This window comes from Myxocyprinus asiaticus, chromosome 10 (assembly GCF_019703515.2).
Source record: "Myxocyprinus asiaticus isolate MX2 ecotype Aquarium Trade chromosome 10, UBuf_Myxa_2, whole genome shotgun sequence".
In the NCBI taxonomy this organism is placed as follows: Eukaryota; Metazoa; Chordata; class Actinopteri; order Cypriniformes; family Catostomidae; genus Myxocyprinus; species Myxocyprinus asiaticus.
Window position 1 is genome coordinate 21,629,114 of NC_059353.1, and position 14,022 is coordinate 21,643,135.

At 42.3% G+C, this 14,022-nt stretch overlaps 1 protein-coding gene across 7 annotated transcripts in view; it reads left to right on the forward strand.

The window, feature by feature from the left end:
• The window catches only part of LOC127447091 (diacylglycerol kinase beta-like), a 220,552-nt gene that overhangs the window by 56,341 nt on the left and 150,189 nt on the right, over window positions 1-14,022 (forward strand). For all 7 annotated transcript variants that reach the window (XM_051708618.1, XM_051708619.1, XM_051708624.1 and 4 more), the window contains 2 exons: window positions 3,621-3,697; window positions 8,067-8,220. In XM_051708618.1, coding sequence (XP_051564578.1) covers window positions 3,621-3,697; window positions 8,067-8,220 — 231 coding nt within the window. The remainder of the gene's footprint in view (window positions 1-3,620; window positions 3,698-8,066; window positions 8,221-14,022) is intronic.

The following is a 14,022-nucleotide window of genomic DNA, read 5'->3' on the forward strand; positions in this document are numbered from 1 at the left end:
TATTCTAACCACCTGGCGTCTGCTTGACAGGAAGTCCAGGATCCAGCTGCACAGCGAGCTGTTTAAGCCCAGAGCCCGGAGTTTCTCATCTAGCTTGGAGGGCACTATGGTGTTGAATGCTGAGCTGTAGTCTACAAACAGCATTCTCACATAAGTGTTCTTTTTTTCCAGGTGGGAGAGAGCAGTGTGTATTGTAGATGCAATGGCATCATCAGTGGAGCGGTTGTTACGGTAAGCAAACTGCAGCGGGTCAAGATTGAGTGGTAATACAGAGCAGATGTAATCTCTGATTAGTCTCTCAAAACATTTGCTGATGATGGGGGTCAGAGCAACAGGACGCCAGTCATTTAAACAAGTTATTTTCGATTGTTTTGGAACAGGCACAATGGTGGATGTTTTAAAGCATGTGGGGACTACAGACAAAGAGAGGGAAAGGTTGAAAATGTCCGTAAAAACACCAGCCAGCTGGTTCGCGCACGCTCTGATGACGCGGCCCGGAATGCCGTCTGGACCCGCGGCTTTGCGGATATTCACCCGTCGGAAGGATCGGGTTACATCCGCTACAGAGACGGAGAGTGAACTAACCTCTGTAGCTTCGGCCGTGAGAGCTCTCTCCGCGAGGGCGGTGTTATTTCCCTCGAAACGAGCATAAAAAGTATTTAGCTCATCCGGTAGAGAGGCAGCGGTGTTCATGGCGGAGTTTTTATTCCCTTTAAAGTCCGTGATGATGTTAATTCCCTGCCACATGCTTCTAGAGTTGGTGGTGTTAAACTGTCCTTCAATCTTACTCCTGTACTGGCGTTTTGCTGTTTTGATAGTTTTTCGGAGGGCATAACTGGCTTGTTTATGCTCCTCCGCGTTCCCGGAATTAAAAGCGGAGGTCCGCACATTAAGTGCTGCGCGAACATCGCTGTTGATCCACGGCTTCTGATTCGGATAGATTCGCACAGTTCTGGTCGGAATCACTTCCTCTACACACGTTCTGATGAAGCACATTACGCTATCAGCGTAAAGCTCGATGTCGTCATCAGAGGCGGACCGGAACATCTCCCAGTCCGTGCGATCAAAACAGTCTTGTAGCGTAGAGTCTGATTGGTCCGACCAGCACTGGATCGTTCTGAGGGTGGGTGCTTCCTGTTTCAGTTTCTGCCTGTAAGCGGGCAGAAGCAGAATGGAAGAGTGGTCCGATTTGCCAAATGGTGGGCGGGGGAGGGATTTGTAGCCATCCCGGAATGGAGAGTAGCAATGGTCCAAAACCCGGTCCCCTCGTGTGTTGAAACTAATGTGCTGGTGATATTTTGGTGCGACTGATTTTAAACTGGCTTTATTAAAGTCCCCGGTCACAATGAACGCGGCCTCAGGGTGCGCGGTTTCCTGCTCACTTATACTCCCATACAGTTCCTTGAGTGCCCGGTCTGTGTCGGCTTGTGGGGGGATGTACACAGCAGTGATAATGACCGCTGTGAATTCCCTCGGTAGCCAGAATGGTCGACACAGAAGCATAAGAAATTCCAGATCAGGAGAACAGAAAGACTTGATAGAATGTATGTTCCTCTGATCACACCAGGATTTGTTGATCATAAAACATACACCACCTCCTCTAGTTTTACCTGAGAGGTCTTTCGCTCTGTCCGCTCGGAGCATGGAGAACCCCGCGGGTTCAATGGCTGAGTCTGGAATCTCCGCAGACATCCAAGTTTCCGTAAGGCAGATAATGCAGCAGTCCCTCGTCTCTCGTTGGAAAGAGATCCGCGCTTTCAGCTCGCAGAGCTTGTTATCCAGAGACTGAACATTTGCCAGTAGAATAGTGGGTAGCGGGGGTCGATTTGCGCGGCGTCTTACTCTGATGAGAACGCCGGCTCTGTTTCCCCTTTTCCTCCTGCGTTTCCGCGGCCGTGCTGCCCAGACAAAGGGCTCCGCTTGCGTGTTTGTAAACAGCGGGTCGGCATTGAGGAATGTGAAGTCCGGTTTACGGTGTGAGATCGCTGAGCCAATGTCCAAAAGTGTTTGTCTGTCGTAGACAATAAGGCAGGCAACATCCAAGACAAAAAACATAAGAATTGTAAACAAAACAAACAAACCATTGCTAAGTTGTGTCGGAGCTCGCAACGCAGCAGCCATACTCGGCGCCATCTTGAGTCCAGATTACGTTACTGCCCTTGAGTAATCTAACGGAATACATTACAAATTACATTTTAATGCATGTATTCTGTAATATGTAGTGGAATACATTATAAAAGTATTTTAACCCTGGTAGGGTTGCTTTGGGACTCAAATACACAGCAAGCACAGTGTATGAATGTGACATCCAACTGTTGCAAGACTCAAGCATTTCGCCTGTTATTTGAAGGGGACGTAACTTTTAGTAGGCGTGCCTTGGAGTGAACTTGTCCTGTCTTGCAGGAAGCAGACAGAACCTTCTCATCAAAATACATAAATCAGTCTGTCTATAACAATCAACCCGAGGCTTAGAGAAAACAAAAGTGAAGCCAGGGGCAGCAGACTAATTTCTCCTGCCCTAATGCTAATAAGCTTTGGTGACATTTTCTGCTCAGCTATTATCTCCATGCTTAATTAGACTATTTTGATTAGACGTACATCTAATGTTCCCAGAGTATTACAGAAGTATCAACCAAACAGAAGTTCCTTTTTAAAAAAATTGAGGATAATGATCCATGTAGTATTCATTTCAGGTATATTTTAGTTTTGTTTGGAGTAGAATGATTTTTTGTTGAGACTTTCAACTTATAAAAACAAAAAACCATTTACAAAGTTACCACAGCATTAGTTACATTGTCAGGAAAATAACCACATGTTGAATGCCTTTTTGTGCATCTTGGAAAAATGCTTGATGCTTTGTTTATTTGATTCACGGAAGATGCAACTGAAATATGCTAGCTGAAATTTCCGTGTTTTTTTATGTGAAATGTAATTTTCTGTGTAATCAACTTAAACTATTAATTTGAGTGAATATTTGAACCCTAGATAAATGGATTGTTAAATCTTAACTGATAGAAGGCAATACACAAAAGTGTAAGTACTGGCTGTTACTGTATCTTTTATACAACAGTGCTATAAAAAAGAAGCTAATACTGAGTAATTTGTATTTTAGGCACAATACAGGCAATTATTTGTTATTTTTGCCCCGCTAATGAAAATAGTTCCAAACAAAGCCAAAGCTGGAACAACCGTTGCGTGTTGCAGAGCAACGCACAGACTGACAACTTGTCTGGAACGGGAATGCCACAAACACAGACAAACGGAGTGACACAAACAGTGAAGTGTTCTTAGTTCTTTTGTACTTGGTATATCAGCAATCTTGGAAGGCTGTCCAATCATATTAGAGGACCGGAACTAACTGTTTTGTAATATATTGTTCTTAGACAATGAAAAACCAAAACAGTTCTTTATGTAATTTGCTTACATTAATGTCATGTGTCAATGTTCTTTTGAAATCAATATGTTAACATCTAATATCCAGAATCTATGACAATTCCAAACAGCTTTTGCATGCAGGAAGTATAATCAATTGTTTATAAACAGTCCAAGGAGTTCCCCAGGTTACATTTGCTTAAATCATATATATCCAACTTTATTCCTTTCTTTTATCTCTTGCACAGATTCCTCCAAGAAGCTTAAAGATGTGCTGGAAGAGTTTCATGGAAATGGTATCCTCTCCAAGTACAATCCTGAGCAGGTACAAGTATTTTATTACCACAGGAGAAGCCCTGATCTCACCTTATTAAATGATCTGTTTAGAGGCAGTGAAGCCTCTGGCTGTAACACCAATATGACCTGACTCAGCCCCCAAGTCATTACAGGAAATGCTTAGTCATCTGCTCCCAGATTTGAGGTGCCCAGATACCTCCTTCTATTAGAGAAGGTCCACATTGACATCAGAAAGTCCATGCATCATGTTGCCCTGACAACAAAGGCCCGCAGGCAGCCGCATCTATAATTTGGTTTATGGAGTGTCACCATTATATTTCTCTGCTCTCCTCCAAGCTGACATAAATAAGAAGCTGCTCAGGGTTTGGCGCCACAGGTTGTGACCCAGTGCTATTGCTGAATCAATACAGAATCAGACCTGGTGCACTTAATGGGTCTGAAGCGACGCCAGGTTGGCTGTTGTGTGACATTGCATGCTTCTCATTACACATTAGTTCAGTTGTGGCCACCTGTAAATCTAAAGCCTGGAAAATAGCACAAAATGGTGGTGACATGCCATCAGTGCCACTGTGCTACAGACTTACAGTGACAGATTACTATATTTCACTCATGTAAAAAGACGTGATTGACTGTTTTACTGCTGCTGGGCTGTAAATATCTTTCACCACAGTATCAACCAGCTCTTTTGAGTGTCTTGACATAATGAAGTTTACAGCGACTTAGTAACCTTTATGAAAATGAAGAGAGTAAGAATGGGCACTAGGGAAAGGTTAAATAAATTGTTCATTGTTTTTCTACATTATTTGAAGACGGGGCCAACATCAATGTTTTACATTTTTGAAAGTCAAACAGGAAGTTCCTTTAACAATCACGGGTGGTTACACTACTTCTCACATCACCAAATTATACAAACACATTTGCTAATACTGTGACACAGAGAATCACTGGGTTCAGTGACTTATGGGATAGTTCATCCAAAAATTGTGTCATCATTTACTCACACTCATGTTGTTCCAGGCCAGTAAGACTTTATTTCCTCTGTGGCACAGAAAAGGAGTTGTTAGGCAGAATGTTAGTTTCAGTCACCTTTCACTTTCATTGAATGGAAAAACATTCCAAGAAGTCATACAGGTTTCAAACAGCATGAGTTTGAGTAAATGAAGACAGAATTGTCATTTTTGGGTGAGCAATCCCTTTAACTTGGTGTATCTATATTCATGCAAACACCTTCCTGTTTTTGGTGTGCATGTATGGTTGGAATCCCCTCAACTGTGGCATACCATTGCATGCAAGTTCCTCTCTTCCACTTCTAATTCCTTCTCTCACACGTCTTGCCATTTTATCCATGTTTGCCGTATTGTCTTTTTGACATTTATAGAGTTGAATTTTGTAATAGAATATCATAGAAGCATTCATTTCTCATTTTGTTTTTGGACACTATCGGTTAGAATTAGGTGTTGGTTAAGGATAATGATGTCTGTTTTGTGTCTACCTCTCATTTCATTGCAGATCACTATTGGTTAGGTTTAGGTTCAATTTTTAGGTTAGCAAGGTACGTTTTACTCATTAAAACCTCCATCTAATATTCACTTTTAAATCCTGGTCTGATCACGACACCATTTCACTTGCTTTTAGTGCTCCCTGCTGGACATCTCACTGGGAAACTGCAGCCAAACATGTAATAAGGCATGTAATTTCGTTTTGCAAGAATGTTTCCACGGTCACGTAAACCTCTTAAACCTCTTGCTGTCAGGGCTGTTAATTTAATGCATTTAATTATATGAAAAACAATTTAAAAAAATCCACAATTAAGCATGCCCCCTAAATTCTTCAATAAGCCTTGCAGTTTTTGTGTTCTGCAGTCAGCAGTGCTGCAGTTCAGGCTGTTCCAACTCCAAGAGCTGTACAGCCAGTGTGCCTCGACAAACCAGCAGGCAGCACAAAATGAATATGGAGCCTTCTACAGATGACGTACTTTTGCGTTCAAAGACAGTTGGGCAGAGCACAATAGAATGCAGGGATCTTGAGACACGTTTTTCAAAGTTTCAATCTACCATACTTTTAACTAGACACTGTGTCTTAAAATGCGTGTTTATGGCGCAAGACGCTGACACAACCAATGTGAGACGCCCCAAGAGCGTCTACCTGACGCATGTGTACATACTGCATAGACAAACATTTTTAATCGCACCGACAGAGCGCATCCTGTGAAAGATTGACAAACTCAAATAAAAAATGGATTACTGTCTAGAATAGGCCAAATCTAGGCTTAAGGAAATAGGCCTAAATGAAAAAAGATGTTAATGGAAATAACCATATGGAAGTAAATCAAACAATATATTCCAAAGCCATTTTTTATATAGTTTAATAAATGCTTTGTCAGCCACAATAATGTAATATATTTTAATAATCTGAATGTTATATTTATTATATATTATTTATAATTATTTAAATTGTTATATATTCAATGATCTTTATTTCTGGGCCTTTCTCAGCAAATATTGATATATGCGAATAATTGCGATTAATTCGATTAATTAATCACCACAGCATGTAATTAATTCAAATTTAATCGATTGATAGCCCTACAAAAAAAACAAAAGCAGTCCAAATGATTCATTTGCTAGATTCCAGGACTTCTGAAGCCGTACAATAACTCTGTGTGAGAAACAGACATAAATTAAAGCTGTTATACACTGATAAACTTCTGCCACTGCAGCTCTCAAATAAAATGTCCATAGTTGATTTGAGCGCTGCAGCAGAGTATACAGTATAGTACAGAATAGTGCACGAGTCATATGGACAACTTTTATTATAATTTTTTTTTTTTTTTTTTCTTTTTGGAGCTTGACAGTCTGTAGTTAGTTCTCAGTGTTCTATGGAAACAATAATAGCATATGGATTTGGAACAACATGAGGGTGAGTAAATAATACATTGTAATTTTCATTTAAGTCAGGATTATGCAAATAAATCTGAATTTCAATGCCACTAAACCTACAAAACAGCACTATGTATGACACTGGTGGACTAATTTCACACAGCATTAAAAATTGAATATAATGTGTTTGGTGAATTCATTCAAGTGTCAGAGTACCAGAGGATATGAAAGATAACACCATTCACTGAACCCTTCCCTCTGCACCTACAACCACTACAGTATCTATAACCCCATCTCTCCCTCTACCCTCTCCATATATCTCTGACTGCCACACAGAAGCAAGATGTTTTCAACCAAGTAAGCTGTTGCCTTCTGGGTCTGCATGTTCTGTGGTTTGGTGTCTACAGACTGCATGCCCCCGACATATCTGCCAATCCCACATACCCATCCCTGTCTAAAAAGAAAGTCACGCTCTGGTCATAATGTCTTCTAAAGGTCATAGGTCAAAGGTTGTGGCAAGTGCTTTTCAGTGTGAGCCATGTGTCTGTGCTACTTTCAGTATCTTTGGAAATTATGTTAATGACCTTCTTGTCAAGGTGTTTTTGTAACCTCAGATGATTTTATGTTTTTTATGAACAGCAAAAATGTGCAAATTTGTTGTGTTTTTCACTAGGGCCGTCAAATTACATAGCTAATTTGTATGATTTATGCATTAACTCAAATTTAAAGCAAATTAACAATTCATGCCCCCAAAATCATATGTAGCTTCTGTAAAAAGGAATTTTCTTACCATACTTGTTTTCATTTGCTAATTTTCCTACTATCGGAGCAATTCAAGTTTTAAAAAAGCTTTTTGGAAAAAAAGCCAGAGTAACACGACTTAACAGCCAAAGACATCCATCTGATGCATATGATAAACCAACAATTACAAAATTGTGCAGACAGAACTCAAGACCGTATCCTGTGTGAATGACCCTTAAATGTACCTCATACAGATTCACAAACTTTATTGCAAAATAGATTGCTTGTGGACTGAAGGTCAGTCATAGGTTTGTGTGCAAAGATATAGAAATAAGCTAAATATACTGTAGATTTCTAAAGACACTTTTTGTCTATTTAATGCTAAACCCATCTGCCATGATAATGTAATGTCTTTGAATTATCTTAATTTGGGGGCTTTTATCAGCAAATATTGATATAAAGTTTATTCCATTAATTTGTTTAATAAACAAGCATATTATGTTACATTTTTTTAATAAATTGACAGCCCTAGTTTTTACTGTACTTAATGTGCGTCAGTGGGCCACCTCTGTCTTTTTGTTGTCATGTGTCATAATGAAGTTTCCTTTTATCACAATGAAATGCTTGAACGCATCATTCATATCCAGAGACAGGGACATCCTCTCTTTTGCTGAAAACAAACAGGAGCAAAAGGCTACATATTCATGGTCAGGCTTTATATCATTTAAAAGGCTTCCATCTCCTTTTTCTAATCATCTCTCCACTTGTGTCCTGCAGCCCATCGACTATGAGGGCTTCAAGCTTTTCATGGCCACCTACCTGGAGAATAACATCCCGGAGGAATTGTGCAAACACCTCTTCACCTCCTTCAAGAGCAAGAATGGTGGCGGCAGCTCCCCTGACGCTTCGCGATCTGGAGCATGCATGCTAGGTAAATAGTCTATTTAAATGCCTTCATACTATCAATAACATGCCTGTAAAGGTCAAGATTTCATATTCATTTAAACAGTGTAATGAGTTCTCTGAAACAAGATGTCACTTTTTCTAAAGTTACTGTTTTTTGCAGCTACTGTTAAAATGTATGAATGAGCGTTTGAGTATTGTAAAACAAAGCAATAATCCACAAGAGGTTGTGCGTTAGAGTGATTTTATGTTAATCCAGTTCATTTTAATTTGAGTATTCTTACCAGCTGTGACAAGGGACGAGCAGCAGGACATTTTGTTGATCGCTTGGTTTCTAGATTTGTGGCGTTGCACGGGGTCATTAGTCTAAAATTCTGCTCCTCTATAACTGTACATCAAAGAAATGTTCACGGTTCAGTACAAGTTCAAATCAATCAACAGTATTTGTGGCATAATGTTGATTACCACTGAAAATAATTTTGACTCGCCACTCGTTACTAAAAAAAGCATTTACAGAAAGGCACTTACAATGGAAGTGAATGGGGCCAGTCCATAATCCCTATGATACATATTGTTTTAAAAGTATTGCCACAAGATGTAAACATTAGCTATATATAATTTTAGTTATAATATCGCTTATTAACCTTATCTGTGTAAAGTTATATTCAATATCGGAATTACAGGGTTTGTAATATCATAAAATTATAACATAAGTTGTAATATTGGGTATAACTTTACACAAAAAATGTTAATGAGTAAGGGATTTTGTACAGTCATTTGCTTCTTGTCGGTGTCCTGATCAACCCTGTCGTGGTTTATTTTGCAATAACAACTGGCTGACTGTACATTATTCTGCTTATTACAGGGTTACTAACCAAATAAATAAATAAATGGACATGAAATATTGATTTGCGTTGAAATTATGTTATTATGTGAGAAGAAATAAATCGCTGAACAGATGAATTGCACCTCCGGCTTGCGTTGAAGTGCTGTTGGTGGTTATTTCATGAAAAATAACCATCTGACTGCTCATTATCCAGCTTATTATAAGACTACTTGCCAAATTTATAAGTAAATGGACATAAAATATTGATTTGCATTGAAATTATGTTATTATGTGAGAAGAAAGAAATCACTGAACAGCTGATTTTCACCTCCGGTTTGCGTCGGATTTCTGGTGGTGTTTATTTTGTGAAAATGACAATCTGACTGCTCATTATCCAGTTTATTATAAGACTGCTGTCCAAATAAATAAGTAAATGGACATGAAATATTGATTTGCATTGAAATTATGTTATTATGTGAGAAGAAAGAAATTGCTGAACAGCTGAATTCCACCTCCGGAGTTCTGTTGGTGTTTATTTTGTAAATAATGACCATCTGACTGCTCATTATCCAGCTTATTGCAAGACTACTTGACAAATAAATTAATAAATGGATATAAAACATTGACATGAGTTTAAATTATTTTATAAGCATACTTGTAGAGATCGCACAGTGATCGCACAGCAGTTCCCGGATGACTGTCTGATATGTGTTAATCCCTGGATGTGTGGTTGTTACTCATAAATATCAAACCGCTGCATGGCGCCATTGATCAGTCAGAATACAGTATTCCAGAGACCCGTGTAATAAGCAATTGTATCACTCTAAGATCATGTTAATGTGTATAATGGTACATTTTGTGGCTATAGTTTTGAAAGAGTATGTATTTGAATGTTTATAGACTGGTCCCTTCCATTGTAAGTGCATTATTTTAACCGTGATTTTTGCTGTTCTTAAATAAAAAAGGACGAGTCAAAATAACTTTTTGTGTAAATCAACATTATGCCACTAATGCTGTTAACTGAGATTAACTTGTTCTGAACCCGGAACAATCCTTTAAACATTAAATATAGTTTGATTGGCTGTGATTTTGATATGATGCACAGCAGTTTTGTGTTCAGGGTGGACAGACAAATTACTTGTTGCTGGAAACTTGTCGTGTCATGCCTGGTTAGGACAGTGTAACTATAGGCTGTTTATGGTTGCCAACATTACAACCTGTTGCATTAAAATAGAATATATGGTCGCAGGTGTGCATGTATCTGCATTTTACTACAGCTTTTTGGCTCGTTCAGTCAGAATCTTGAGTCAAACCTATGTTTCATTTTACCACTCTCTTCAGAAACACAGTTACCATTTGATGCACATGTCCTTACTTGAATTAGGTTACACATCACCACTTTGTTTGTAAACCTGCATATACAGTAACACACATACACTCAAATTTGCATAACTATAATTCTGTATAGTATAATAATGCACCGGCAGACGTCTGGAGACCTCACATCCATCTGTTGGGGTGTCTGAGCAGTTGCTTCTGTGTTATGCAGAGAATAAACCTGCTCTTGCCTAGAGACCAGGGTGGGGTTGCACCAGCTGTGCGTAAGTTCTCACGTAAGTTGGGACATAAAGTTCACACTAAGGGCTTAGTAACGTCATCCGTTCCCTGATCGAGGTAACGAGACATTGTGTCGATGTAGTGACACTAGGGGTCACTCTTGGGAGCCCGAGACACCTCTGGTCTTTGATAAAAGGCCAATGAAAATTGGTGAGTGGTATTTGCATGCCACTCCCCCGGACATACGGGTATAAAAGGAGCTGGTATGCAACCACTCATTCAAGTTTTATGCTGAGGAGCCGATATAAGGTCTGGCCATTTCAGTGGGTAGTTCAGCGTTGTGGCAGGAGGGACACAACATCTCGTTCCCTCCATCAGAGAACGGAGGTTACACAAGTAACCATGACGTTCCCTGTCTGTCACTCACTCAATGTTGTGTCGATGTAGTGACACTAGGGGTCCCTATTCGATACGCTACAATTGGCTGAACTGTGTTACGTAAACTGGTGGTGTGTGGTGGGTAGACTACTGTGCGCCTCATAGCCAGCACACCAGGTCGACACGTAACCTCCCCCAACATAGTTATGAGTGTCGAACGGGCCTTTGGGGACAAGTCGACTACCCAAAAGATAGAGACAGGCTAACCCAGTCGTGGCCTCTATTCCCCTTCTTTTTTTCCACTCCCAAAAAAAGAAGGGGGATTATCTAACTGGGCCGCCAGGTCTAGTCGGGGGGTGTCCCTCCCAAGGGGAAGACACTGCGGAGACCACACCTCTCCCAAAGTGAGGGGGGGGGGTATTTAAGTGAAAAAATACGTCACATGGTCTTTCCAACCATGTGGAAAGTCTTCAAGGTAGATCCTACCCAACGGGGGATGAGTTACTACAAACATGGAGACTGGGGTCTCTGCCCAAGGAAGACGCAGTTTGCCAACAGGGAAACATACTAGCGGAATATATATATCGCATGGGGTTAGCCTTACAGGGAACCGCCACATACGGAGCACCTACCCCAGAACAGGACTCTTAGTTAGCACGTGTACTGGGCCAGTAGGTCAGAGAACCACGTCTGGGCCTGTAGGGTGCTACCAGGATGACCTTCTCCTCGTCCTCCCTGACCTTGCACAGGGTCTGTGCAAGTAGGCTCACTGGGGGAAACTGCCAGGGGGCCAGCTGTGTGCCAGCACGTTTATGCCGAGGGATGCCTCGGTCAGGGCGTACCAGAGCGGGCAGTGGGGAGGATTCTTGGGAGGCGAACAGGTGCACCTATGCCTGTCTGAATCGACTCCAAATCAGCTGGATCACCTGAGGGTGGAGTCTCCACTCTCCCCTGAGGGTAACCTGTCGTGATAGTGTGTCCGCTGTAGTGTTGAGGTTACCCGGGATGTGAGTGGCTCACAGCGACTTGAAGTGCTGCTGACTCCAGAGGAGGAGACGGCTTGCGAGTTGTGACATACAACGAGAGCGCAGACCGCCTTGGCGGTTGACATATGCTACCGTTGCCGTGTTGTCTGTCTGAACTAACACGTGCTTGCCCTGGATCAATGGCCGAAACCTCCGCAGGGTGAGCAGAATTGCCAACTCGAGGCAGTTGATGTGCCAATGCAGTCGCGAGCCCGTCCACAAGCCGGCCACTCTTGCTGAACTCTTGAGTCTGCAGCCACTTGGGTATGCAGCGCAATTAAATGCAAAGGTAACAAAAAGATGGAGAGGTCTGCTTACCAGCTCCAGAGCAGCGGGTTTCGTCGTCCCTGGGTCGCCCGTCTCAAGGTTGCTTTGAAGCCTTTCACGGGTTCTGGGCAGCCGCGAGACGGGTGGCATCTGCTTCCTGCGGTGGGCTCCACGCCGGGGCTGGGCCAAAGGGGCGGGCTGCGGCGGATGAAGACTCACCGCAAGGGGACACCCTTGGCGAGGAGTAGGGGCAGGATATGCCGGATAGCCTCCGTCTACTGCTCCACCGTCGAGAACTGCTGGGCAAAGTCCTTGACGGTGTCGTCGAATAGGCCAGCCTGGGAGATGGGGGCAGCAAGGAATCGTGTCCTGTCGGCCTCACCCATCTTGACCAGGTTGAACCAAATGTGGTGCTCCTGGACCATTAATGTGGACATTGTCCGCCCGAGAGACCGCGCCATGACCTCCGTCGCTCGGAGAGCAAGGTCGGTCGCCGAGCGCAGTTCCTGCATCAATCCTGGGGTGGAACTACCCTCGTGCAGTTCCTTTAGCGCCTTGGCGGACTTGCAGGAGAGCCATGGCTTGCAGGGCGGAAGCGGCTTGTCCAGCGGCATCGTAGGCCTTAGCCGTCAGAGACATAGTAAACCTACAGGCCTTGGGCTTTGGGCACCCGCGCCAGGTGGCGACGCTCTGTGGGTCGAAGATGGATGGAGGTCGTCCCGTAGAGTCCTCCCAGTTGGCGGAGATCCTCCAAGCCCTCGCCAGCCTACATCAGAACCACCAACAAACGCTGCTTGAGCTCCGACAAGATCAAGACCACCTGGAGTGGTAGGGCCGCTGCCAGGGGTGGAGGAGAGTCCCGCTGGGGGTCGGAGGTCTGACTCCGGTCCGCCCGGGGAGGACTCTACGGGACGACCTCCATCCATCTTCGACCCAAACTTCAATCCCGGGTTTCGGCACCAGTGTAAAAGATGAGGCGAGGAGCAGTTTTTCCTTCCTCAGGTGAGGCTTTATTTTCCCCTCTTGGCGACACCACTTTACAGTTTACCTTCACACACTAAACTGACACTAACACACACAGCTTTCATAAATAAACTTTCACTACTAGAAAAATCCTTGCTCTGGCTCGGCTCTGTCGTATCCAGTCTCTCTCTCGACTGAGTGTTGTGTCGCTCTATTTATGCCGCTCTCCCCGTGCTCACTGAAATTAGAGACAGGTGTTAGACATAATTTAGCTCAGGTGTAAGCGCCCTTACCGCTTTCTCTCTCCGGAGAGATGCTTGACCACGCCCCCGCTGCCACATACAGTTTTAACGTATTATTTTATTTGTTGTCACATAAGCTTATTGCGTTGCATGTTTATTTCAGCGAGAGTCCTTCAGTTATTATCTTTGCCATAAATATGGTTATTTTGCATTTTTAATCCAAATATGTGTAAAAATGTCTAAACTTTTTTACAATCAAATAATGAGTCGAGAAGGAGATGTTAAATCCATGGTTGATATTACTTCCGGTTCATTCGTCATACTGGAAATGGAAAGTCGAGTGCGTTGCATAATGCGAAACAGTATTCCACGCAGTGTGTTCTGGCTGAATTCTGCACATTTTGGCAAATACAGCAGAACATAATATTTCTCCATGCATATAGAACAATACATTCTGCATACTGAAAAAACAGTAACATTTTTGTGGTAGTGTGTCATTCTGAACATCTTTTTCACTCATTATGACTGATAGATATTTATCCATATTAATAGCCATATTAGTCTTCCTTTTT